At 46.7% G+C, this 23,058-nt stretch overlaps 1 protein-coding gene across 1 annotated transcript in view; it reads left to right on the forward strand.

The window, feature by feature from the left end:
• The first annotated feature begins 1,033 nt into the window (after window positions 1–1,033).
• The window catches only part of TCF7L1 (transcription factor 7 like 1), a 160,135-nt gene continuing 138,110 nt past the window's right edge, over window positions 1,034–23,058 (forward strand). Inside the window, exons 1-3 of the mRNA XM_036262431.1 lie at window positions 1,034–1,249; window positions 1,332–1,395; window positions 1,626–1,753. Coding sequence (XP_036118324.1) covers window positions 1,034–1,249; window positions 1,332–1,395; window positions 1,626–1,753 — 408 coding nt within the window. The remainder of the gene's footprint in view (window positions 1,250–1,331; window positions 1,396–1,625; window positions 1,754–23,058) is intronic.

Below are 23,058 nucleotides of genomic sequence, written 5' to 3' on the forward strand. Positions count from 1 at the left end.
CAAATCCGAATCCTTTCTGAACCCAAGCCCGTGAGTTATTTGGTTAAGGACCTTGTAAGGAACCATGAGGTGAAAGTGGTCTTTGGGATTTCAGGTGACTCGGGGCCCCTGAACGAAGACAAAACCCTGGACTAGTGCGGGGAGCACGCTGAAACCCACAGGAAAGAGGAGCGGAAGGCCGCCCAGCATATTCCGGGTGCTATAAATTTTCCTCATCCTCTGCTCTATGCATCTGGCGAGGGCGACCAGGCCGGAGGGTATCCTGCGCGCAGAACTCCAGGCACTGAGTGTTGCGGGCAGGTCTGTGTGTCCACAGCTTTCCCACAGGGGGCAGTGCCGCCTGCCAGCGCGCCGCTCCGGTGGGAAGGGGGGTGGGAGAGGGTGTGGAATCCGTGTGGAGTTCTGGGGGTTATTTGGAAGAAAGTTAGGGGCTGCGTAAGGGGCGGGGGCGGGACTCCAGCAGTTCGCGGGCGGGTGGGGGGAAGGCCGCTGGGGGTGCGAGGTGGGGCGCCCGGAGTGGGGGCCTGGGCGAGTCCGGGGGTGAGGGCGGGGCACGCAGCGGGGAGGCGCAGCTCCCGGAAGGTGTGAGCGAGCGGTGTGCGAGTGTGAATGCGAGTGTGTGTGTGCGCGCCGGAGCTGGCGGGGTTCTGCGCGGCGCGCGGGTGTCAGCTTGCAGCCGGGCTCCTCCCTCCGGCCCCCCTGCCCAGCCCCGCGGGCCCTCCTTCCTGCCCCGCTCGCCCCTCCCCGGCGGGCCAGGCGCTGGGACGCCCCGGCGGAGCAGGCGGTGGCGGCGAGTTGGGGAGCCCTGGGCTCAGCGCTGCCGGAGGGGCCCGAGCCGAGCCGCCCCCGCTCGGCCCGGCCGCGCCGGCCCCGCTTCCCGCCGGACCACGCCCTGTCAAACTTTGTTGCTGCGGCCGCTGCGGCGGCGAGCGAAGCAGCGGGGCGAGCGGGAGGGAGGGGCGCCGAGCCGGGCCGGGCCGGGCGCGGGCGGCGCGGGGCTCGGAGAGCGGTGGCCCCGGCCCGCGGCCCCATCATGCCCCAGCTCGGCGGCGGCGGCGGCTCGGGCGCCGGGGCGGCCGGTGGAGGGGACGACCTCGGGGCGAACGACGAGCTGATCCCCTTCCAGGACGAAGGGGGCGAGGAGCAGGAGCCTAGTAGCGACAGCGCCTCGGCGCAGCGGGACCTGGACGAGGTTAAGTCGTCCCTAGTCAACGAGTCGGAGAACCAGAGCAGCAGCTCGGACTCGGAGGTAAGGAGGCTCCGGCAGCCGACCCCGAGGACCCCAGCTCGGCGCCCGCTCACCCGCCCTCGCCTTTGTGTCTCCTCTGCAGGCGGAGAGGCGCCCGCAGCCCTCTCGGGACGCCTTCCAGAAGCCGCGGGACTATTTCGCCGAAGGTACGTGCTGGCCCGGGCAGCCCCCATTTTTGGGCCCCCTGTGGAGCCACAGTGCGGGCCGCCCCCGGTTCCCCGCGCTCCCGTGGCCTTGCCCCTGCTCTCCGCCCCTCTAGGCGGCAGCCGTCCTGGGGCGCGCGTGAGGGCTCTCGGGTCCAGGTCCCGGTCCGGGGGCCCCTGGCGCGGCGCAGTCGCGGGGTCCCGGCCTCACCCCGCCTTGGTCTTGCCCGCAGTGAGAAGGCCCCAGGACGGCGCGTTCTTTAAGGGCCCCCCGTACCCTGGGTACCCGTTCCTGATGATCCCGGACCTGAGCAGCCCGTATCTCCCCAACGGACCCCTGTCTCCCGGAGGAGCGCGCACGGTGAGCGCCTGTCCAGCCGCGCGGGGTGGGTGGGAGGCCCCGCCGAGGGGATGCGCCCCGGGGCTCTGCGACGGGGTGGGGGATGGGGCCGTCCGTGGAGCACTCGGGGCAGAACTTTTTGCGGAGTTGCACGACTCAGTGGCGGCCGAGCGTTAGCCTGCGCTGGCCAGTGCCTGGATGTAAGTAAAAATCCTTTAAATTTCCCCCTTTTTCTGGGGAGAGGCTTCGGGGTTCACTTCTGGGGCCTCCCTCGGCTTCCAAAATTCTTTACTCCCACTAAGGAAAACTTGGATTTTTGCCGGCTTTGAGCAGGGGGGCCGGGGGAGTCTCGTTTTCATTCCTGGAAGTGGGTCAGCTTTCCCTGGCAGTTGGGCAGTGGGCCCGGGGAGCTGCGTTGGCGACGTTGCCCCCCGACCTCAGTTTCACAGGGCCGTTGCGAGTTGGTTCCTAAGAAACCTACTGTTCGTGGCGGGTTATTCACACACACCCCTCCCCACCTTCAGCCCTCGCGCGGGGGCCTCAACGTCTCTGTGGGGCTCGGGGTTTTAAACTCGCCGGGATGATTTCGAGGGCAACCCGCGGCATTCTTCAAGTTGAGGAACTTGGCTTTTCCCTCCTTTGTTGCCGACTTTTCTCATTTAAAGCGAGCGCTGCGACACTTTAAACCTGTTAATGGGCGCGCATTGTGTGCTGCGCGCTGGCATTTAGAGTCGTGATTAAGCAAATTGACCCGGCCCCAGACGACGTGCAAATGAGGGCGGATTCCATCTCCCCCTCGCTGGCTCTGAACTCCCGCCCCCGCAGTCGCGAGGGGCGAAGATCAGAACTGGTTAGGCTTTGTGTCCCCGGAGCCGCCACCCCAATCAGGGGCCCTCTACCCAAGTGGTAGGTCCGTTGGCAGATTTGGGTGAGCGCCTTTCAACTACGTGCCAGCCCTTGCGCTTTGCCCCTTGGGCGCGGAGCGCACCGTAGTGGTTCTCTCTGCATCCAGCCCGGTTTCCCAGTGGTCGCCAGTTCGTTCTTGATTCGGGGGCAGGAGGTGTTGGCGCCTTAGGAGCAGGGTCGGACAAACTTAGTTCATATTCAGACAATCCTCAAATAATGATCTTAATTCAAGGGCCACCTGAGAAACGTTCGGTGCTAAATGGACGATCCCTGCTGTCAGGGTCGGTGGAGAGCCGAGTCCTCAGCTGTGGGTTCAGTGATGCGCTCCACTGGCCAGTTGAGATGCAGGAGTGGAGGTGGGGCCTGACCAAAGGAGAGAGGAGTGGGACCACACAGCCCTCACAGGTCAAGCAGGGAAGACCTGCGGCTTTGGCCCAGCTTTGGAGCATCCCAGGAAGTCCTGAATATAAACTGAATACGGGCATCTGGCTGTTACTTTTTCTGGTTCACATTAAAAGAAAAAAGGTGTGAGTAAAAGTTGAGGGATACAAGCTGCAGCAACTTTGTTTAGGTTTTCACTGATTTCCCTTCTCTGTCGTAGATGTAGTTCAGTTCTGAGAGTGTTGGTAGGGTTCCTGTAACTTTGTGTGTGTGAGAGTTATGCTACCAAGGCCTCATTTTCCCATTTCCCGGTAGATGCCTGGAAAGAGGAGTCTGGACGCATTAGCCTCTGTGAGTGAGCATTGATCCAGGGCTTGGTGCAAATAAGGTCACTAGATATGTCCCAGATATGACCAATTATTTCCCTCCAGCAGGCTTTTCCTTCTACCTACCTATTTCTCATTGGGGCATTTGGATTCTTCCTCTTTGAGTGGTGACTCTGACAACTGCCACCCAGGGATGAGATCTGGTGGGACAAATTTTTCCTTCCTTCCTTCCTTCCTTCCTTCCTTCCTTCCTTCCTCCCTCCCTCCCTCCCTCCCTCCCTCCCTCCCTCCCTCCACCTTCCCTTCTTTCTACCATTTTACATGTTCTTTGGCCTAAGAACTTCCAAGACTGGTTCTTGGTGATACTGAGGATTCCTGATGACTAAATCCAGGCCTTTGTGGGATTTTCAGAGCCCTCCTTGGGGAAGTCGGCTTTTCCCCTCTGCTGACTGCCTGCTCATCCTCATCTCTGCAGCTGTTCCCTGCCCTGGCCCATGTTGCCAAACCTTCTTTCAAGCCTCTGAGGATACTCACCGGCTCGTAAGGGATTTAGTGTGTCGTAGCCCACTCTCCTACCACGTTTTGTCTCCCTGGTGATTTGTCGTCTCAGAAGTTCAAGTCCCCCCTGGTTTCTGTGCTCTTTAAGTGCCTCTCACGGTTAGGCTTGCCTGCTTACATAGTTCATTGACGTGTGGGGACGTTTCCTGCAGTTCCGTCAGCTCCCTAGAACTTGCTCTTTGACCCCATCCTTGGGCATCATGAACTATTAGGAAAGCAAGTGAGGAAACTCTTAAGCACTTGTCTGGACTCTGAGGTTGAGATGATGCTTTCCTCTGGATGATCATATTAATGTAACTCATGTGATTTTACTGCAGGCAAACTGTAGCCCCTCCTTTGGGGTCCCATACTTTTGAAATGGATGTACATAGATATGGAGAGGAGGAAGGAAGGGAGGTGGCCGAAGGGGGTAGGGGAGTGCCTGGAATATATAATCTGGTCTCTTTTGGTGTCTAGATCTGTGTTTGTTTCATCTCTAAATTACATAGTCTTAGGCTTTGTTGCTCTGAAGCCTGTAAAGTGGTATAAAATTGGGTAACTTTAGTACTCTGTTGCACTAACACTTTTTGGAAATACCAAACCAGAAGCAAAAGTAGGGATTAGCTGGAGTGTTTTCGGGGTGTTAATTGACCCTAGAAATAGCAAGCGGCAGGGCTGCAGCACCCTCACCACCGGCATGATTCCTGCTGGGCTGACTGGGGGCTGGCCAGGCCTCTTGTCTGGCCATCTCTTCCCCAGGCGTTACCTTTGCCCTCCACTCTGGTTTGGCTGGGAGGCTGGGAAGTGGCCTCTTCCTGAGGCTCTTTAGAGAAGAGGTCCCCTTAACCTGGGGTGTGTGCCAAGCCTCCGAGCCATGATTCATTCCCATCTGGAGCCCTGGGGACCCTGTGGCCTAGGAAAAGAGGAATAACTGTCACACACTATCTTTAACTTCTTCAAATAGTCACCCCAAAATGATACATTCATTCCTGAAAAGGCTTCACAAGTTAACTAAACCACCTCGGTGCTGTTGACCAGAATTTTGTTAGGAAAATGTAAGTCAACACAGAAGAAAGTGGATGTCAAAAATAATTTGACTAATAAAGAGCCAAAAGAAAATGTTGACTGTGGTTCAGCGAGCTAGCTACGAAGTGATGGAGAATAGTTTGTGACCGCAATTAGAGCGCTCATGACACTTTAGAATACCACTTCTAGGTAGCTTGCTGTGGAGATCTGTAGTTTTTGTGTCCAGTTTATAAATTTAAGAGCTTTTCTTGCACAGCTCAGCATTATATTACTCACACCTTTCTTCGATCATTTCAACTCAAATTTCTGTATAATACGGTTTTATTCTCCAAACCTGCGGGTTTGTTTTTTTTTTTAAGTCCTTCCTATCCCTCTGCTTCCCACGGGCAGTTTTGCTGATACCCCAGGTGCTCCTGATTTCTTTCTGACGCAGAGAACCCAAGCCGAAATCTTTGTGTACGTTTAGAGAAGTTGTCTGTTTTTAGGAGTTCTGTGTAAAAGCTAAGTAAAACCTTTTCTAGGCAAGATCAGGATAAACATGCTGCTCTTCGTAAAAATTCTTTTAAGCCATTTCATCTAAATATAACTTCTGTTCCATTTTTTTCTAAATATAACTGAGGGTTTAATGAGGGCTTTCCACATGGAGCAAGCTTTTTCGAGGGCCCTGCCATCGTTGTTGCAGTTCTGGCACTTGGGTTGCTGGGGTGACAATTGGTGACAAACCACGTGGAGGGACGCAGACCCTGTCAGTCCTTTTTCTCTGGATGGGTGCACCTGGCAGGAAATACCTGCTTGCTCTGTTACAATTTTAGAAAGTTATACGTTGGTCTCATTCTTCATTGATCTCACTTCTATGGATTCTTGAGGAAGTAGCCTAGAACACACACACAAAATCTAACCTTTAATAGAGTGTTTATAGTGATGTGCAAAGTTAACAAAAATATTTGTGGCATAAAACAGAATTTAAATAATTAACTCATTGGAAAATCCATAATGCAAAGATCCTATTTATATTTCAATTTAGAGCTAACTTTTACTTGCTAAACTGGGGAACTTTAGATTGGCATCGTTAGGTTGGGCCATAAGTCCTCGACAGTATCTGATGTTTATTGAGGACCCATTGTGGGCAGTAGCTAAGGGACTGTGGGGGATGGGATGAATCAGACCCTGCTTTGCCCTAAAGGATTTAAAAACTGAGTTAGGAAGAAGTAATGTTAGCCAAGCTGGTGTGGCTCAGTTGGTTGAATGTTGTCCGGTACACCAAAAAGTTGCCAGTTCGATTACCGATCAGGGTACATACCTACCTGGGTTGCAGGTTTGATCCCTGGTCAGGGAGCATACAGAAGAAAATCAATCGATGTTTCTCTCTCACATCCATGTTTCTCTCTTTCTCTCCTGCCCTGCCTTCCTCCTCCCCTCCCCCAACCATGTCCTTGGATGGGAATTAAAAAAGAAAAGAAAAAGTGCCTGGCCAATGTGGCTCAGTGGTTGAGCATTGACCCATGCACCAGGAGGTCACTGGTTCAGTTTCTAGTCAGGGCACAAGCCCAGGTTGGGCCAAATCCCCGGGGTGGGGCATACAGGAGGTGGCCAGTTGATGTTCTCATCGATGTTTCTATCTATCTCTCCCTCTCTTTCTCTCTAAAATCAATAAAGAAACAAATTTTTTTTAAATATTACAAAATAAAAGTAATATTATCACAAACCACTATAATAGGAAGTCTGTGTTAAAAGTCCATAAAGTCCAAAGAAGAATGTTGCAAATGAAGAGAATAGAAGAATTGTTTGGGCCAGCAAGATCAAGGAAGGCAGGTAAAAGAAGTTTTTTAAAAAAATATGTTTTTATTGATTTTTAGAGAGAGAGAAGAACATCAGTGTGAGAGTGAAACACAGATCCACTGATTCTTACACACCCCCTACCAGAGATCAAACCTGCAACCTGGGCATGTGCCCTGACTGGGAATCGAACCCGCAACCTTTTGGTGCATGGGATGATGCCCAGCCAACTGAGCCATACTGTCCAGGGTGAGGGAGTTGTTTTAAACTAGTCCTTGAAACTCAGCCATTCTTTAATTCAAAGTAATTCTTGTTGATTGTCCAAGCACTATGCTGTACACCTTAAACTAATATAAAGTAATATTGAATATCAACTGTAATAGAAAAGTTAAAAAATATATTTAAAAAGTAATTCTTGTTCATAATAAAGGTAAACAGTACAGAGTGAAAAGTGGAAGCCTGCCTGCATCCTCATCTTGAGGATAAACCAGCACAGGGAGAGCAGAGGCCTGGAGGGAGGAAAAACGTTCAGGCCTATTTGGGATAATTGAGTGATTCTAGTTGCCTAGAAGGATAAAGGGCCAGACTTTATTAATTTATTTTTGTTACAGATGCCCCCCCCCCAGTCATCCCGCCCCCCCCATAAGTATTATTGTCTGTCCATTGGTTATGCATACGTGCATATAAGTTCTTTGGTTTATCTGTTGCCCCTCCCCCTCCCCCCTCTCCTCTGAGGTTTGTGAGTCCGAACCATACTCCTTTCTATGTCTCTGGGTCTGTTTTGTTCATCAGCTTATTTTGGTCATTATTTTACAAATAAGTGAGATCGTGTGGTATTTGTCTTTCTCTGATTGGCTTATTTCGCTTAGCATGATACTTTGAATGCCATTGAAGGAGTCTGGTCTTATCCAAGAAGCAGCAGAGGGGCATCGAGGGTGATTCTAGGAAGTGATGTGACTCATTCATGTGCTTAGAAAAGATAATAGGGATTGAAGGGAGAGGACCTGAGAGGATCTAGAGCGGGTAGAAGATTCACAGGAGTCCAAGCGTGAGATGAAGAGGGCTTAAGAGTATCCAAATGGAAAGGGTGGGAGAGACTTGGATGGTTGGTTGAATCTGTGCAGGAAGGGACAGTACTGCAGGCAGGAAGTGGCTAATGCCTGAGCCTGGGTGACCTGGGGGAATGACTTCTTGCAGGTGGGGCCCTGGCCTGCCGTCTTTGCCTTACCCAGTGCTATACAGATGCTCGTGACTTTTTTGGCAATATCAGATCCCACGTGGTCTGTAAGAGACTCTCCCTTGGAGAAAGTGCTAAATTTCATTAGATACACGTTGGGTTTGAGGAGATATTGAGGGAATAGTTAACTGCAGCAATTGGGTGATCCAGGGGAGCAAGAGGAGAAGGGGAAAGGATGTTCAGAGTAGAGAAAGAAGTCGCCGAAGGAGAATGGAAGGGAGCACTGGCCAAGGTGGGAAGAGAGCTGAGATACTGTGACTTCCTGGGAGCTAGAGGGAAAGGAAAGGGAAGGGGTGTTTTCGGTGACAGATGCGCAGAGGGGACAAGAAGGTGGAGGAGTCAAGAGGGGCTTTGGGCAGTCACCTGTTCGGACGTTATTGGTGCCCACAGAGAGGAGCATTCCAGGAAAGCGGTGGTGGGAGGCAGTGATACTAGCTCAGGCTTCCCCATCAGGTGCTAAGGTGTGTGCACTGGGCTGGCCCTGGGTGTGGCCCGTCCCTCCCTCTCAGCAGAACCCCAGGCCGGACTCCTGCAGTGATGAGCAGCCTGCTGGCTCTACCCCTGCACCTTACACATTTCCCTTTCTGTGCTCTGTAACCGGGAAGATGTTGGAAAACCAGACTCCAGACAACCATTTAAGAAGAATGGCTGCCCTGGCCAGTGTGGCTCATAGGCTAGAGCGTTGGCCCTCAGACCCAAGAGTCTCGGATTCAATTCCCGTCAATGGCACTTACCTCGGTTGCAGTTAGGTCCCCAGCTCTGGTCGGGGTTGTGCGGGAGGCAACCGATAAATATGTCTGTTGCATCGATGTTATTTTCTCTCTCTCCCTCCCACTTTATCTGAAGATAAATGGAGAAATATCCTCTGGTGAAGATTAAAAAAAAAAAAAAGAATGACTGTGGCATGAAGGGGGAAGGGAGGAGCCACGGGCTTCGGAAAGGATGTTTAGGATGCTGGAGTGGGAGCTTATTTGTGGAGCAGCAGGGTAGCACGGAAGATGAACGGAGGAGAAGATGATAGGAAGAGGAGTTGAGACTGAGAACTTAGGGGAGAAGATAGTTGTCTTCCTCTATGGATGGAGAATGCTTGACAGCAGGTGTTCTCCTGATTTGTCAGGTGAGCCCAAGAGTTGAAGGTGAGGATATAGAAAGGTGCAGAGGTGGAGTTGGCGGATATTGAGCGTGGGGGAGTGCCCTGGACGGCTAGATGGCTTTGAGATTCTCAGTAAAACTAAGGGCAAGTTGGCTGGGGTGGGGTCTTGGAACTTTGTGTGCAGTAGGGAGACTACAAGCCCTTCCTCTGGACTCCCATTATAAATCTGAAAATGTTGGGAACCTCTTTGCTACATGTTAAATAACGAAATACTTGTACATTGCTTGAAAGATATGACATACTTGGGAGAATTTTCCTTTTTTTATCGCCTGGAGCTGGCTGGTTGTGAAGGGGGATGGAGGTGGGAATCAAAATACAACTCGTTGGCGGTCAGGGGCCCGTACTGGGATGTGATAAATAACGGGATGGGAAAGGAAGGACTGACCCCCTAAAAGCATGTAGAAAACTGCCCCAAATTGGCTAATAATGTGTTTTTGGAGGAGGTTTTTATGTCCCGTGTTTTATTATCTTCTCTCAAGCTGGGTTGGATTTAGGGAACAATGAAAATAAATGCAGTTTCCAAAACCTTGGCATTGGGAAATGAAGGGAACGCGAGGGGTTTGCCTCTTCCTCCGTGCTGCGTGTGCAGCTCAGCTTCTCTGAGACTCGGAGGTGTCAGCAGTGCTCCGAGTTACTTCAGTGGACAGAGACTGTTAAGGGTCCAAAAGAAGTTTCAGATTTTTATTTTATTTTAGTATCCTCCCCTGAGGACGTTTTCCCATATTCTGGTCAGATAGAGTGGGAGGAAGACAGAGAGAGAGAAACATCGACGTGAAAGGGACACATTGAGTGGTTGCCACCCGCACGACCAACCAGGGCCGGGGACAAACTGCAACCGAGGCACGTGCCCCCCCCAGCGGGAACCGAACCCAGGTCTCTGGACTGCAGGCCGATGCTCCAACCACTGAGCCAAACCGGCCAGGGCGAAGTTTTAGATTTTTAAATCTTTCCTTTTCATCTTATGGATATGGCCCACAGATTTTCATGGGAAAATGAACATTTAGTTTAGAAACACACTTCAAAGTTTGAAAACTATAAAAATGTCTTCCTGCCCTGGCCGGGTAGCTCAGTTGGTTAGAGCATCATCCTGATACACCAGGGTTGTGGGTTCGATCCCCGGTCGGGGCACAAAGAAGAATCAGCCGGTGACTGCATAAGAGGGCAGCACAACAAATCGAGGTTTCTGTCTCTCTTCCTCCCTCCTTCTCTTCCCCTCTCTCTCTAAAATCAGCAACAGAAAAGCAGCCTTGAACCTGACTTTATAAAAAAAAGTTTTCCTAAACGTGGCCTTTTCAAGAGTTTTTGTGGAAGTGATGAGGGGTGGTAAGTCTAGTTACCTGGAGTCCTCAGAACAGGAAATAAACTTATACTCTAATCTGTTACAGCATCTTGGAAACCTTTTCTTATTTAACAGGAGAAACAAGGTCCCAAGTGTTCACCCTAATTGTAGAAAGTAAACATAAAATATAAACAAAAAATTCACAAAAAAGAAACTACAAATGACTATCAAAGACACGAAGGGATGTTCAACCTCCCAGGTAATCAAAAAATGCAAATAAAGACAAGAATCGTTTCTTGGCCCACCAGGTTCACCAGGAGTTTGCCTTGCTAAGACATTCACGCTGGCAATAGATGCTGTGGTGAAGTGGGTGCTCTCATTCGCTGTTCTTGAAGGGTGTTAATAGCCCTACTCCATGGGGAAGCACTTGGCAGTGTCTACTGAAACCTTAATATTTTTCATAGCTTCTGACCCGCTAGGAAGTAGATACTTGTTCCCATTTCACTGCTGTGCAGTCAGACGTGTAGAGGTCAGGTATCTTGTTCAAGGTCACAGCGCTAATAATCAACAGTGCAGAGATTTGAACTTGGTCGTGAGTCCAAAGTCTAGGTCTTCCCGTGTCACCCTTGTGACCTGACACAAGTGCCTGGTAGAACCAGCGCCTCCTCTTGGGAGAAGGCGGCCGACTTTGTTTCCCAGTTCAGAAACCGTGGTGTGAGTTGTCAGTTGGCGCACAGGGTGGGTGGATTTGTGCCGTCTTCACAAAGAGGCGCTGGGCATATACCTTCCCAAATAAACAGTCGTACAAGTGAGCGAGTGGCTGTGGGTGCAGTTGGTGCTCCAGCACCGGACTCCAGAGGGGTGAAGTCACCTTTAGTGGGTGGCCCAGGGCTGTCACCACAGTCCCCTCTTTCAGAGGCATGAGTGGTTATCTGCTAGCACGGGAACTGTTTTGAACGTGGGGACTGTTTTTCCTTGTTGATATCAGAGGGCGGAAGCACACACAAGCGTGGCTTTGGTGTGGGAGAAGGAGCGAGCAGTACACGGGCTCGCTGCCTCTGCCGTTGCGATTGCCCTGTCGTTTGGTCAGCAGACCAAGCTCTGGTGAACCAAGTGTGTGCAAGTATTGTCCTTATTGTTCACTTTAGAAAATATTTTATAAATTAGTTGCTTTTTTAAAAGTTCTCCATGTTAACAGGCAGTCCCAGTCATCTATAACTATCTCAGTAAATTGACTTTTAAAGAAGTAAATATTGCCTTGGCCAGTTTGGCTCAGCGGTTAGAGCATCGGCCTGCGGTCCAGAGAGAACTGGGTTCGGTTCCCACTAAGGGCATGTACCTCGGTTGCAGTTTGGCCCCGGCCCTGGTTGGGTTGTGTGGGTGGCAACCACTTGATGTGTCCCTTTCACGTCGATGTTTCTCTCTCTGTCTCTCTCTCCCTCCCACTCTATCTGAACAAAATATGGAAAAATGTCCTCAGGTGAGGATAAAAAAAAAAGAAATACTAAACAGTTACATAGAGATTTTGGAAATTGCAGAGGATGTATTAGCTCCCTCCACTCCTGTGTGTGGTGTGTGTGTGTGTATGTGTGTATAAGATGATTTGAAATTAGGAAAGGAATCCGATAATTCAGTGCTTTTTCCTTCCCCTCCCAAATAACTGCTAGGTGGTCTCTTCCTGAAAATAGTAGCATGGTAGGGAGATCAACAAGAGGGCTTCTGAGTATGGTTCAGGGAGGTTCTTGGGGGTCCTAGGAAGCCCTCCTGGAAATCTGGGTATTTCAAGCTATTACATCTTAGTGAGCTAGATGTTTTATTCTTGTAAAGCAAATGGGGCCATTCTTTTGTACAAATGTCTATAGAAAACGTGTGGGAAAACAGAAAGGTGTAAAGATGAGAGGTAGTGACTGTGAATAAGAAATCGATGGATCTGATGATAATGAGAAAAACAAAAGAAGTAAGAATGAGTGGTATGAAAAGCTGATCAAGTCCAGATTTGCTGGCAGTAGAGATTTCTGATGTTTGGAACGACACTGTTCTCCATAAATTCCAAAAAGACTGTATCAGCGCCACTAGTATCAGTCGGGCTTTATAACACATACCTTCTGGGGGTGGGTTGGACGTTCCTTCCTGAGGTTCTTATACAAGGACCTGCAGGGGTGCCCTGCAGCACTCACAGCTGGAAGGGGGACCATCCAGCCCACCCCACTGGTGAGGAGCGCAGGGAGGTTGTGGACTTTCCCCAGATCAGTTAGGATTGACGGGAGCAGGAGAGGAGCCCAGCTGCTCTCTCTGGGCATTGCCCTCTTTACTACTGGGGAGACACACAGCAAGCCTAGCAAAAAGCAGTGCTACATAGAAACTGCACCTCAAAATACTTCGTTCTTAAACTGTAACACCTGACCCAGGGTAAGTGATTCACAGACGTTTGTTGAATGTTGACAGCATGAATATTTATTTAAACATCAAAAATTTTGAAAACAGCCCTATAGGCACCTGCAGTGTGCCAGGGCACTAGATCACACCGTTCACAACTGTTACCACGTCGAACACATTTACATCTGATATCACCTGTTTCATCCATGAGGAAGCTAAGAAGGAGAGATTAAGTGAGGGACCTGGAGTCACCCCCCCAGAAGGTGGTGGAGCCCTGTATTCCAGCCACAGTGTTGCCGTTTCCCTTCTACTGGAAGCTGACAGCCAAATTCACGTGAAAATGCTCTTTGGAGCAAGATACAAAGAAATGGTGTGTACAGTACAGTGAAAGATGGGCGGTGAGTGACACCTCTGTATTCATTCTTTTCGGTGGCTTTTCCAGCCCCTTGACTTAGGAGGCACTTGAATCGCTGCTTCTGCCTGGGGTAGAGTTACACTCTGTTCATGGCTGGTCTCTGTAGTTTCAGATGGTGATCATTGCGGGCTTAATCTTTCTTTGCTTTTCTGTGCTCTGCAGCTTCGTTTACATCTATTTTTTCTTTCCGTTTCCCTTGTGTTTTTCTTCTAACATCTTGAGGTGGTAAACTTGGTTCCTTGGATACCATGATGTCTAATATTACTGTGTGCATCTGTTGACTTGGTCTATTGCTACTGCCTACTCATGACTTTCTTGTACATGTATGAATATTATTTTATATGTAAATTGGATACAGTCCTTACTTATTAATTACATTGTCTTTTTATATATTTTTTTTATTGATTTTTTTTTTTTTTAGAGAGAGAGGAAGGGAGAGAGAGAGAAACATCAATGTGAGCAAAACATTGATTTGCTGCCTCTTGCACGCCCCCTACTGGGGATCGAGCCCGCAACCCGGGCATGTGCCCTTACTGGAATCAAACTGGGACCTCTCAGTCCATGGGTCGACGCTCAATCCACTGAGTCACATCAGCTGGACAGTATATTGTCTTTTTAAACTGTTTTCAAGGTGGTGTGCATAGAGAGATATAAAAGGAATATTAGAGATAAGTGAGATAGAAACGCTTTATACTTTTCCTTTACAACATAAGCTTTTCTGTTTTAAATGCTCGTGAGGGAGATGCACTGCCAAAGCTTTGGGGGGGAATAGTTTGTCTTCAGAAGGGTGTTCCCAGGCTCTCTGAGAGTTAATGCAGGAAGGAGCTGTGGTGGGAGAGCCCGGAGTTTGGGGCTGGGGGACTTAATAAGCAGTTGCACTGAAAGAGAGGGGAGAGGAGCATGGGTGGAGGGAAGCCCAAGGCCTGGGGGGGGAGTGTGCTCCACTGACAGGCCACCCCTGCCCCTTGGGTGCCAGTCTGCCTGAGGGCCTGGGACTTAGCACAGTTGGCCTGGCCTTGAATCCCAGCCCATCCATGGTCGGGCTCTGTGCCTCTGTGCCCCAGGGCCTCTTCAGCAAAATGGGGATGATGTAAGTATTTGAGGGTCACTGAATTAACATTTTGGCTGAATGGACTGTGCTTTAAAACCAGGATTTGTCCAAGGCTAAAACTGAATATTAACATCATAGAATAAATCTCTAGGATATAAAAAGAAATACTAGCCCTGACTGGGTGGCTCAGTTGGTTGGAGCATCATCCTGTACACCAAAAAGGTGGTGGGTTCAGTTCCCTGTTGGGGCACATACCTGGGTTGTGGGTTCAATCCCTGGTCAGGCAAGTACAGGAGGCAACAGATTGATGTTTCTCTCTCACATTGATGTTTTTCTGTCTCTTGCTCTTCCTTCCTCTCTTCTAAAAAAAAACCCAGTAAAAACATATCCTATTCCCTGGACAGTTTTGCTCAGTAGTTAGAGCATTGGCCCACTGTCATGGGTTCGATTCCTGGTCAAGGGCCTGTACTTGGGTTGCAGGAGGCAACCAATCGATGTCTCCCCACCCCCCTTTTCTTCCCTCCCACTCTATCTGAGAAGCAATAGAAAAATATTCTCAGATGAGGGGGAAAAAAATTTAAAAAAAAACAGAAACAAAAATATATTCCTGGGTGAGGATTAAAAAAAAGAAATGGCCCGGGCTGGTTTCTCAGTGGTTAGAGCGTTGGCCTGTGGACCACAGTTTTGATTCTAGCCAAGGGCACGTACTTTGGTTGCGGTTCATCCCGGCCCTGGTCAGGTTGAGTGGGAGGCAGCCAGTTGGTGTGGCTCTGTCACATCGATGTTTCTCTCTCCCTGCCTCTCACTCTATCTGATGATAAATGGAAAAATATCCTCAGGTGAGGAATAAAAAAAAGAAAAAGAAATAATGTCATCAAAATAATGTACAGTATTAATATAATTTTATTAAGATATTTGGTGACCAAAAAATGTAAACCAATATTTTAATAAGTGGATATTTCCTTGCTTATTAATTACATTGTCTTTAAAATATTTTTATAGGAAATGATTGAATGGTACGGGAAGGGGAAACCAGAAATGCTTAAACAAAAGTAATTAGTACATCCACTTCAGTACTTAGTGCTGGTTTTCAGTTTACATTGTTATCAATTCCCTTTGTAAAGACTTACATATCACTTGAGCAGAATTGCCAGTTTATGTGAGTTCTTTTTTTTTTATCCTCACCCAAGGACATTTTTCCATATTTTGTTCAAATAGAGTGGGAGGGAGAGAGAGAGAGAGAAACATCGACATGAAAGGGACACATCGAGTGGCTGCCACCCACACGACCTAACCTGGGCTGGGGACAAACTGCAACCAAAGTACATGCCCTTAGCGGAACCGAATCCCAGTCTCTCTGGACCACAGGCCGATGCTCTAACCGCTGAGCCAAACCGGCCAGGGCATTATGTGAGTTCTTAACCAGATGACTGTCAACAGGATGTTACATATACACACAATTAATTAATCTGTGTGGCATTTATATACATTTGATCCTTGAACAACATGGGGGTGAGAGGCGCTGATCCCCACACAATCAAAATTCCAGGTATAACTCCCCAAAAACTTAACGACAGTTGGCCCTTTGCAACCACGGATTGTATTGTGAAAATGCTGTTTTCAATCTGTGGTTGGTTGAATCCTCAGATGGGAAACCAACAGATACAAAAGGCCCGCTTATTTATTTTTTAAAAATTTGTGTATAAGTGGATCTGCACATTTCCAACCTGTGTTGTTCAGTGGTCAACTGTATATATACAAGGTGGGGCAAAAGTAGGTTCTTTGAATGGAAAATAATAACTAATAAATAATAATACAAAAATAGTCTGTTTCACATAATCACAGCTGTAAAACTTCTTGTGCCCCACACTGTGTGTGTGTGTATATATATAATATATATTAATTTATAATATATAATATATATTAATTTATATTTATATTATATATAAATTAACTTTTTATTTTGGAATAATTTCAGATGCAGAAAAAGATGTGAAATAATATGAAGAATTCCCGTGTAATTTACTCTAGATTTCCCAAAATGTTAACACCGACTACATTTTCTTTATCTTTTTGTCCTCAAATTATGTTTTATTTATTTATTTATAAAATGTTTTTACTGTGTTTTATTTTAGAGGGAGAGAGAGATAAAAACATCGATGTGAGCAAGATACATCCATCGGCTGCCTCCTGCATGCTCCCTACTGGGGCTCGAGCCCGCAACCCCGGGCATGTGCCCTGATCGGGAATCAAATCGTGACCTCTCAGTCCTTAGGGTGATGAATCCACCGAGCCACACGAACCAGGCTTTTAATTTATTTTTTATTTATTGATGTTATTGGGGTTCCATTGGTTAATAAAATTATATTGGTTCCATAATACATCATCTGTATATATTGTGTGTTTACCACCCCAAGTCAGGTCTCCTTCCATCACCATTTATCCCCCTACCCCCTCTTCTACCTCCTCCCATTCCCCATGTGCATATTCTAAAACCAAGGATATTTACTGCAGTATAGTTACCAAAATCAGGAAATGAACCCAGATGTAGTTCTATTGTCTCATCTACAGACCTTATTCAGATTTTGCCAGTTGTCTTTCTAATATCATTTGGCAAAAAAAAAACATTTAAAAAATTTTGGTCTGTGGCGTGGTCCCTGGTGAGTTCAGGGTCATGTGTTACACACTTTATTGTCTCTTTAGTCTCCTGTCTATAATGGTTTTCAGTCTGAATATGTCTCTTGTGTTCTTGACTTTTGAAGACTACAAACCATTTATTTTGTAAAGGACCTTGAATTCTGCTTTTTTCAGATGTTTCTTCATGAATGTATTTCTGTTGTATGTTTTGGGCAAGAACACTGCATAGTTGATGGGGTGTTGCGACGTCCTTCTCAATTCTTATCCTCTGGAGGACCATCTATTTTCCCATTACAGGAGATGTGCATTTTGATCACTTGGTTAAAGTGATATCTACCAGGTTTCTGCAAGAAAGTTACTATTTTCCCTCTTTGTTATTAATAAGTATCTTGTGGGGAGATCCTTTGTGATTATACGAATAACTCATTTCTCACCAAACTTGCATCCTCTGGTTTTATTATTCATTTGTTGTTTCTTGCCAGAAACATTTCTGTAATAGTGGCTAAATTGAGGAGCAAATTTTTAAAGTTTGATGTTGCAGTGCAGAAATAGTTACTTCTCAGCGCTGAAAGTTGCTGGATTGTTTGTGACATTCATGGTATATTTGTGAATATTAAATAAGATGAAGGAACAAGATATTTTTGGTCTCTCATTTTTTTTTTATAAGTTTATTTTCATCATTTTTTAATAGTCTTGATTATATCTGGATCAAAGATTATTTATCACAAAATTATGATATAGTACAGTGTTTTAAAATCTTGTGAAATATTGAGGTACCAAGTTGACATTCTGCTCTGCATTCTAAATAGGATGGAAAGAACTTCCTAATTAGATTTTGTTTTTTATCTGATGCCTCCTGTGGAGTTTCTCACAGTCTGGATTTTGTTAAATGTAACCCCATGATGTCTTTTAACATGTTTTTCTATCCCCTGTAGTTCTTGAAAAATGTTAGCTGGATTTAGATTTTTTTTTTTTTAAGAGAGAGAGAGAGGAAGGGAGAGAGATAGAAACATTGATGAGAGAGATACATCGACTGGCTGCCTCCTGCATGCCCCCCACTGGGGACTGAGCCCACAACCCAGGTATGTGCCCTGACCAGGAATCAAATTGGGACTTCTCAGTCCATGGGATGATGCTCAGTCTACTGAGCCACAGTGGCCAGGCTGGATTTAGATTTTTGATCAAGCTTCAAGATTCTCCCTTTCTTTCTCCTTTCATTTATTTTTTAAATGTATCTTTATTGTTGAAAGTATTACAGGTATCCCCTTTTTTCACCCATTGACCTCTTCCTCCCCACCAACCCCATCTCCTTTTTAAAACAAATTTTTTTTCTTTATTGATTTTAGAGAGGAGAGGGACAGGGACAGGGACAGGGACAGAGAAACATCGATGAGAGAGAACATTGATTGGCTGCCTCCTGCATGCCCCCCACTGGGGATTGGGCCCACAACCCAGGCATGTGCCCTGACTGGGAATCAAACTGGCGACCTCTTGGTACATGGGTCAACACTCAACCATTGAGCCACACCAGCCCCCCCACCCCCCCAATCTTCTTTTAAATTTATTTTCCCAAGACTCTTTCATTCATGTCATTCTTACATTGTGAGACACTGTCTGGTTGTCTCTGTGATATTAGCAGCTACTTTCGATCATCACCCATATTCATTACTTCATTAGCAATTTTTAAAATGGTGATAGTCTATTTGTATTATTCCGTGTGTGTATGTGTGTGTTTGTGTGTGTGGTTAATCCTTATTCGAGGATATTTTTTCATTGATTTTTAGAGTGAAAGGGAGGGAGGGAGAGAGAGAGGCGGGGATTTCGATGTGAGAGACACCACACGACCCTGACCAGGGCCAGGGATCTAACCTGCGACCCAGGTATTGCCCTTAACCAGGAATCAAACCCTTGACCCTTCGATTGGAGGGCCACTACTCTAACTGCTGAGCCAAACTGGCCAAGGCTCAGCTGTAATAGTCTTTAAAAGAGATGCCCTGGCCGGTTTGGCTCAGCGGTTAGAGCGTCGACCTGCGGTCCTGGGAGACCCGGGTTCGGTTCTCGCTAAGGGCGCGTACCTCGGTTGCAGTTTGTCCCCGGCCCTGGTTGGTCGTGCGGTGGCAGCCACTCGATGTGTTCCTTTCACATCGATGTTTCTCTCTCTCTATCTCTTCCTCTCTCTCCCTCTCACTCTATCTGTACAAAGAATGGAAAAATGTCCTCGGGTGAGGATAAAAAAAATAAAAAATAAAAAATAAAATAAAAGAGAAACTACCCCTCATCAACTAGTAGTTACCTTTGATCAGATGTTACTACTTATTTATGTAAATACAGTTTTATTAGAACACAGCTGTAACAGTCATTTGCATATTACCTGTGGCTGCTTTTGTACGACAAGTGCCGAATTGAGTAGTTGTGATGAGGCCACATGTGGCCTGTAGAGATCTGGCACTTTGTAGAAAAAGTTTTCTGACCTCTCCTCTATATCACATGGGAAAAGCAATTTAAATGCTTGATTCTTTCCTTTTATTTACTGGTTTTCAGTTGGTTTCCTATTACCCTGCAATGGTAACCAATAAAGTTTTTTTAAAAATGATTAATTAGCCCTGGCCGGTTTGGCTCAGCGGTTAGAGCATCAGCCTGCGGTCCCGAGAGACCCGGGTTCGGTTCCCGCTAAGGGCATGTACCTTGGTTGCAGTTTGTCCCCAGCCCTGGTCGGTCATGCGGGTGGCAGCCACTCGATGTGTCCCTTTCACGTCGATGTTTCTCTCTCTCTCTCTCTCTCTTTCTCTCTCTCCCTCCCACTCTACCTGAACAAAAAAACCAAAACAAAACAAAAAAAGATTAATTAATTTTATTACAAATGTCCCTCCTTTTTCCCCCATTGACACCCTTCTCCCCACTCCCCCCCATACTGTTGCCTGTGTTCATTGGTTATGCATATATGCATATAAGACTTTGGTTTATCTCTTCCCACCCTCAAACACCCCTTCCCTCTGAGGTTTGTCAGTCTGATTCCTACTTTCATGTCTCTGGATCTATTTTGTTTATCACCTTATTTTGTTTATTAAATTCCATAAATACATGAGATCATGTGGTACTTGTCTTTCTCTGATTGGCTTATTTCACTTAGCATTATACTTTCCAGGTCCCTCCATGTCATCTCAAAGGCAAGAGATCTTTCTTTCTTGTAGCTGCATAGTATTCCATTGTGTATACGTACCACAGCTTTCTTATCCACTCATCTACTGATGGACACTTGGGTTATTTCCAGATCTTAGCAATCATAAATAGTGCTGCTATGAACACAGAGGCACATATATTCTTTCTGATTGGTGTTTCAGGCTTCTTAGGATATATTCCTAGAAGAGGGATCACTGGGTCAAATGGCAGTTCTATTTTTAATTTTTCGAGGAAACTCCGTATTGTTTCCCATAGTGGCTGCACCAGTCTGCATTCCCACCAGCAGTGTACCAGAGTCTACTTTTCTCCACACCCTCACCAGCACTTGTTGTTTGATGATTTATTGATGGCCACCATTCTGGCAGGTGTGAGATGATACCTCATAGTCGTTTTAATTTATATCTTTCTGATGATTAGTGACATTGAATATTTTTTCATATGTTTGTTGGCCTTTTGTATGTCCTATTTGAAGTTATTTTAAAGTACATCATTATAAACTCATGTATTTAAATCTACTTGGTGTATTTCAACCCATTTATAATTATTACCCTTATTAATACTCAAACGGTCCCATCTTTAGTCAGTGCCTGCCTCTTCCAGTTGGCTCCACGGTCCTGGGTCTTTGATGCTTCCCTGCTCACTGCAATGGCAGGATGTCCGAGGATCTTCTTGTGCATTTCCTATCCCAGACCTGGAGCTGCCATTTCTAGGAGGAGCTCTGGCTCCTTTTTTACTGAAATATGTTACTTAGAAATCATAGTCTGAACGCCAGCAGTGCATATATAGCTCCTAAATGTTACTCTCTTTACTGTGAGAAGCTCACCCAGCAATTCCATAGAGTTTAGAAGTGCAGTGGACCCTTGAACCACACAAGTTTGAACTGTGTGGGTCTACTTATACGGGGACCCGCAAGTAAGTAGATCCATGGAGTTCAAACTCGGTGTTCAAGAGTCAACTGTAGCCCTGGCCGGTTTGGCTCAGCGGTTGGAGCGTCGGCCTGCGGTACAGAGAGACCCGGGTTCGGTTCCCGCTAAGGGCATGTACCTCGGTTGCAGTTTGTCCCCGGCCCTGGTTGGTCGTGCGGGTGGCAGCCACTCGATGTGTCCCTTCACATAGATGTTTCTCTCTCTCTCTCTTCCTCTCTCTCCCTCCCGCTCTCTCTGAACAAAAAATAGAAAAATGTCCTCGGGTGAGGATGAAAAAAAAAAAAAAAAAAGAGTCAACTGTAGAATGTAATATGCCTATTGTAATTTCAAAAACATTTTATTGATTGATTTTAGAGAGTGAGAGGGAGAGAGAAAGAGAAAGAGAGAAACACTGATTTGTTGTTCCACTTACAATGCATTCATTGATTCATTCTTGTATGTGCCCTGACCGGGGATCAGACTCCCAACCTTGGAGCATTGAAACATCGCACCAACCAAATGAGCTACCCAGCCAGGATGCCTATTGTAATTTAAAAGCATTTCATAAACACTTCTTTGCTCTAAAAGTATATGATGTTCTCTTTTTAAATGTACTCTTGCCTAGCCGGTGTGGCTTACTGGAGTGAGCATCATCCCATGGACTGAGAGGTCCAGGTTCAATTCTCAGTCAGGGCACATGCCTGGATTTTGGGCTCGATCCCCAGTAGGGGGCGTGTAGGAGGCAGCTGATGATGTTTATATCTCTCCCTTTCTCTCGCTAAAAAATCAATAAAAACATATTTATAAATAAATAAAGTACTCTTAATATTAGTAACCCTGTTATTTAACCCTATTATTTAATAATTGTAGCTTTAAATTTCAATTGTTTTCTATATGAAATACCTATCTTTCATGTTTACATTTATTCTTTCAATTAAAACATAGATGTACACTTCTGCCAGCTGATAGCATTTCAGCAGATGAAACTTCTAAAGCAGTTTTTCACTCACATCACATGTACACTGCTTCCCTAGTTTTGAAAGGGCATGTTCAGACAATGACAGCAGATCACGCAGGCTTCATGTCCTTATTTCTCACATGGCTCCATTAATTATAGACGTTGGTCACTTCTGTGGCCAGGAGGTCATTGCTCAGGCAGAAGTCCAAGGCTTATCAAGACTGCAGCCCGGCGGAGGAACAGATTTGCATTGGGTGCTGAGTCAGAGGCTGTGCTTTGATATATTCCTAGGACCTGCCTCATAGTTGCAAAGACTAAGTAAGGTTGTACACAAGCATGTAGAACAGTAAGGGCTTTGTTAAGGTAAAGTCCTTATTGGCTTTAGGGGCCCCTATAAAGTTCAGTCTCTACACCCTACCATTCCCTGGGCACTTACTTATATTCAGTTTTGGATTTCCAGGTCTCAGAACCATACTCTTAAGGCCCCAGATACCATATTTTCCTTTAGCTTTGTCGTCCCTTTCCCAGCGCCTCACACATAAAATCTGCTCGTGTACGAATATTTGTTATTATGTATTCACATTCCCCTCTCTTTGTGCACAGTATATAATAAACAGCAAAAACCTGTCGTCTTGGACGTTTTAAAGGGATCTTTCAGGGTATATAGTCTTTGATAAGCTCATCATTGGTGGTTGATCATTTTTGTTTTACTTCTTATGAAAGTCTTCTCAGTTCATCCCAGTATTGACACTTGTACATCCTTTTAAAAATACAGCAGATGTCCGTGCTAGAGGTAGAACTTTGAATCTGGCCCACTCGTTTGTAGCTGCGGTACTGGGAGATGTGGCCGCCATATGTTTTTACAGGCCCGTGCCAAGGAAAATACTTTAGAATTACATTAGCAACTCCAAGGTATTTTGGCTCTTCTGAGAGGATACATGATAGTTTTCCAGTTATACGAACAAGAGCTTTTGTTTCATACAGAAGTTTCTTATAGGCCATGAGAACAATAGTGCCTCTATCAGCATTCCTCAGAGTAACATCCTCGGGATGTTAATAGGTGGGACATCCCAGGCTGATTTCTGCAGGCCTTCTCGAGCCTTTAGCAGGCCAGTGTGCACTGTGGCTCTCTCAGAGGGGAGTGTGCTGTGCAGGGTTCCTCGGACTGACTTGATCAAGGATT

Source organism: Molossus molossus, unplaced genomic scaffold (assembly GCF_014108415.1).
Source record: "Molossus molossus isolate mMolMol1 unplaced genomic scaffold, mMolMol1.p scaffold_m16_p_15, whole genome shotgun sequence".
Classification (NCBI taxonomy): Eukaryota; Metazoa; Chordata; class Mammalia; order Chiroptera; family Molossidae; genus Molossus; species Molossus molossus.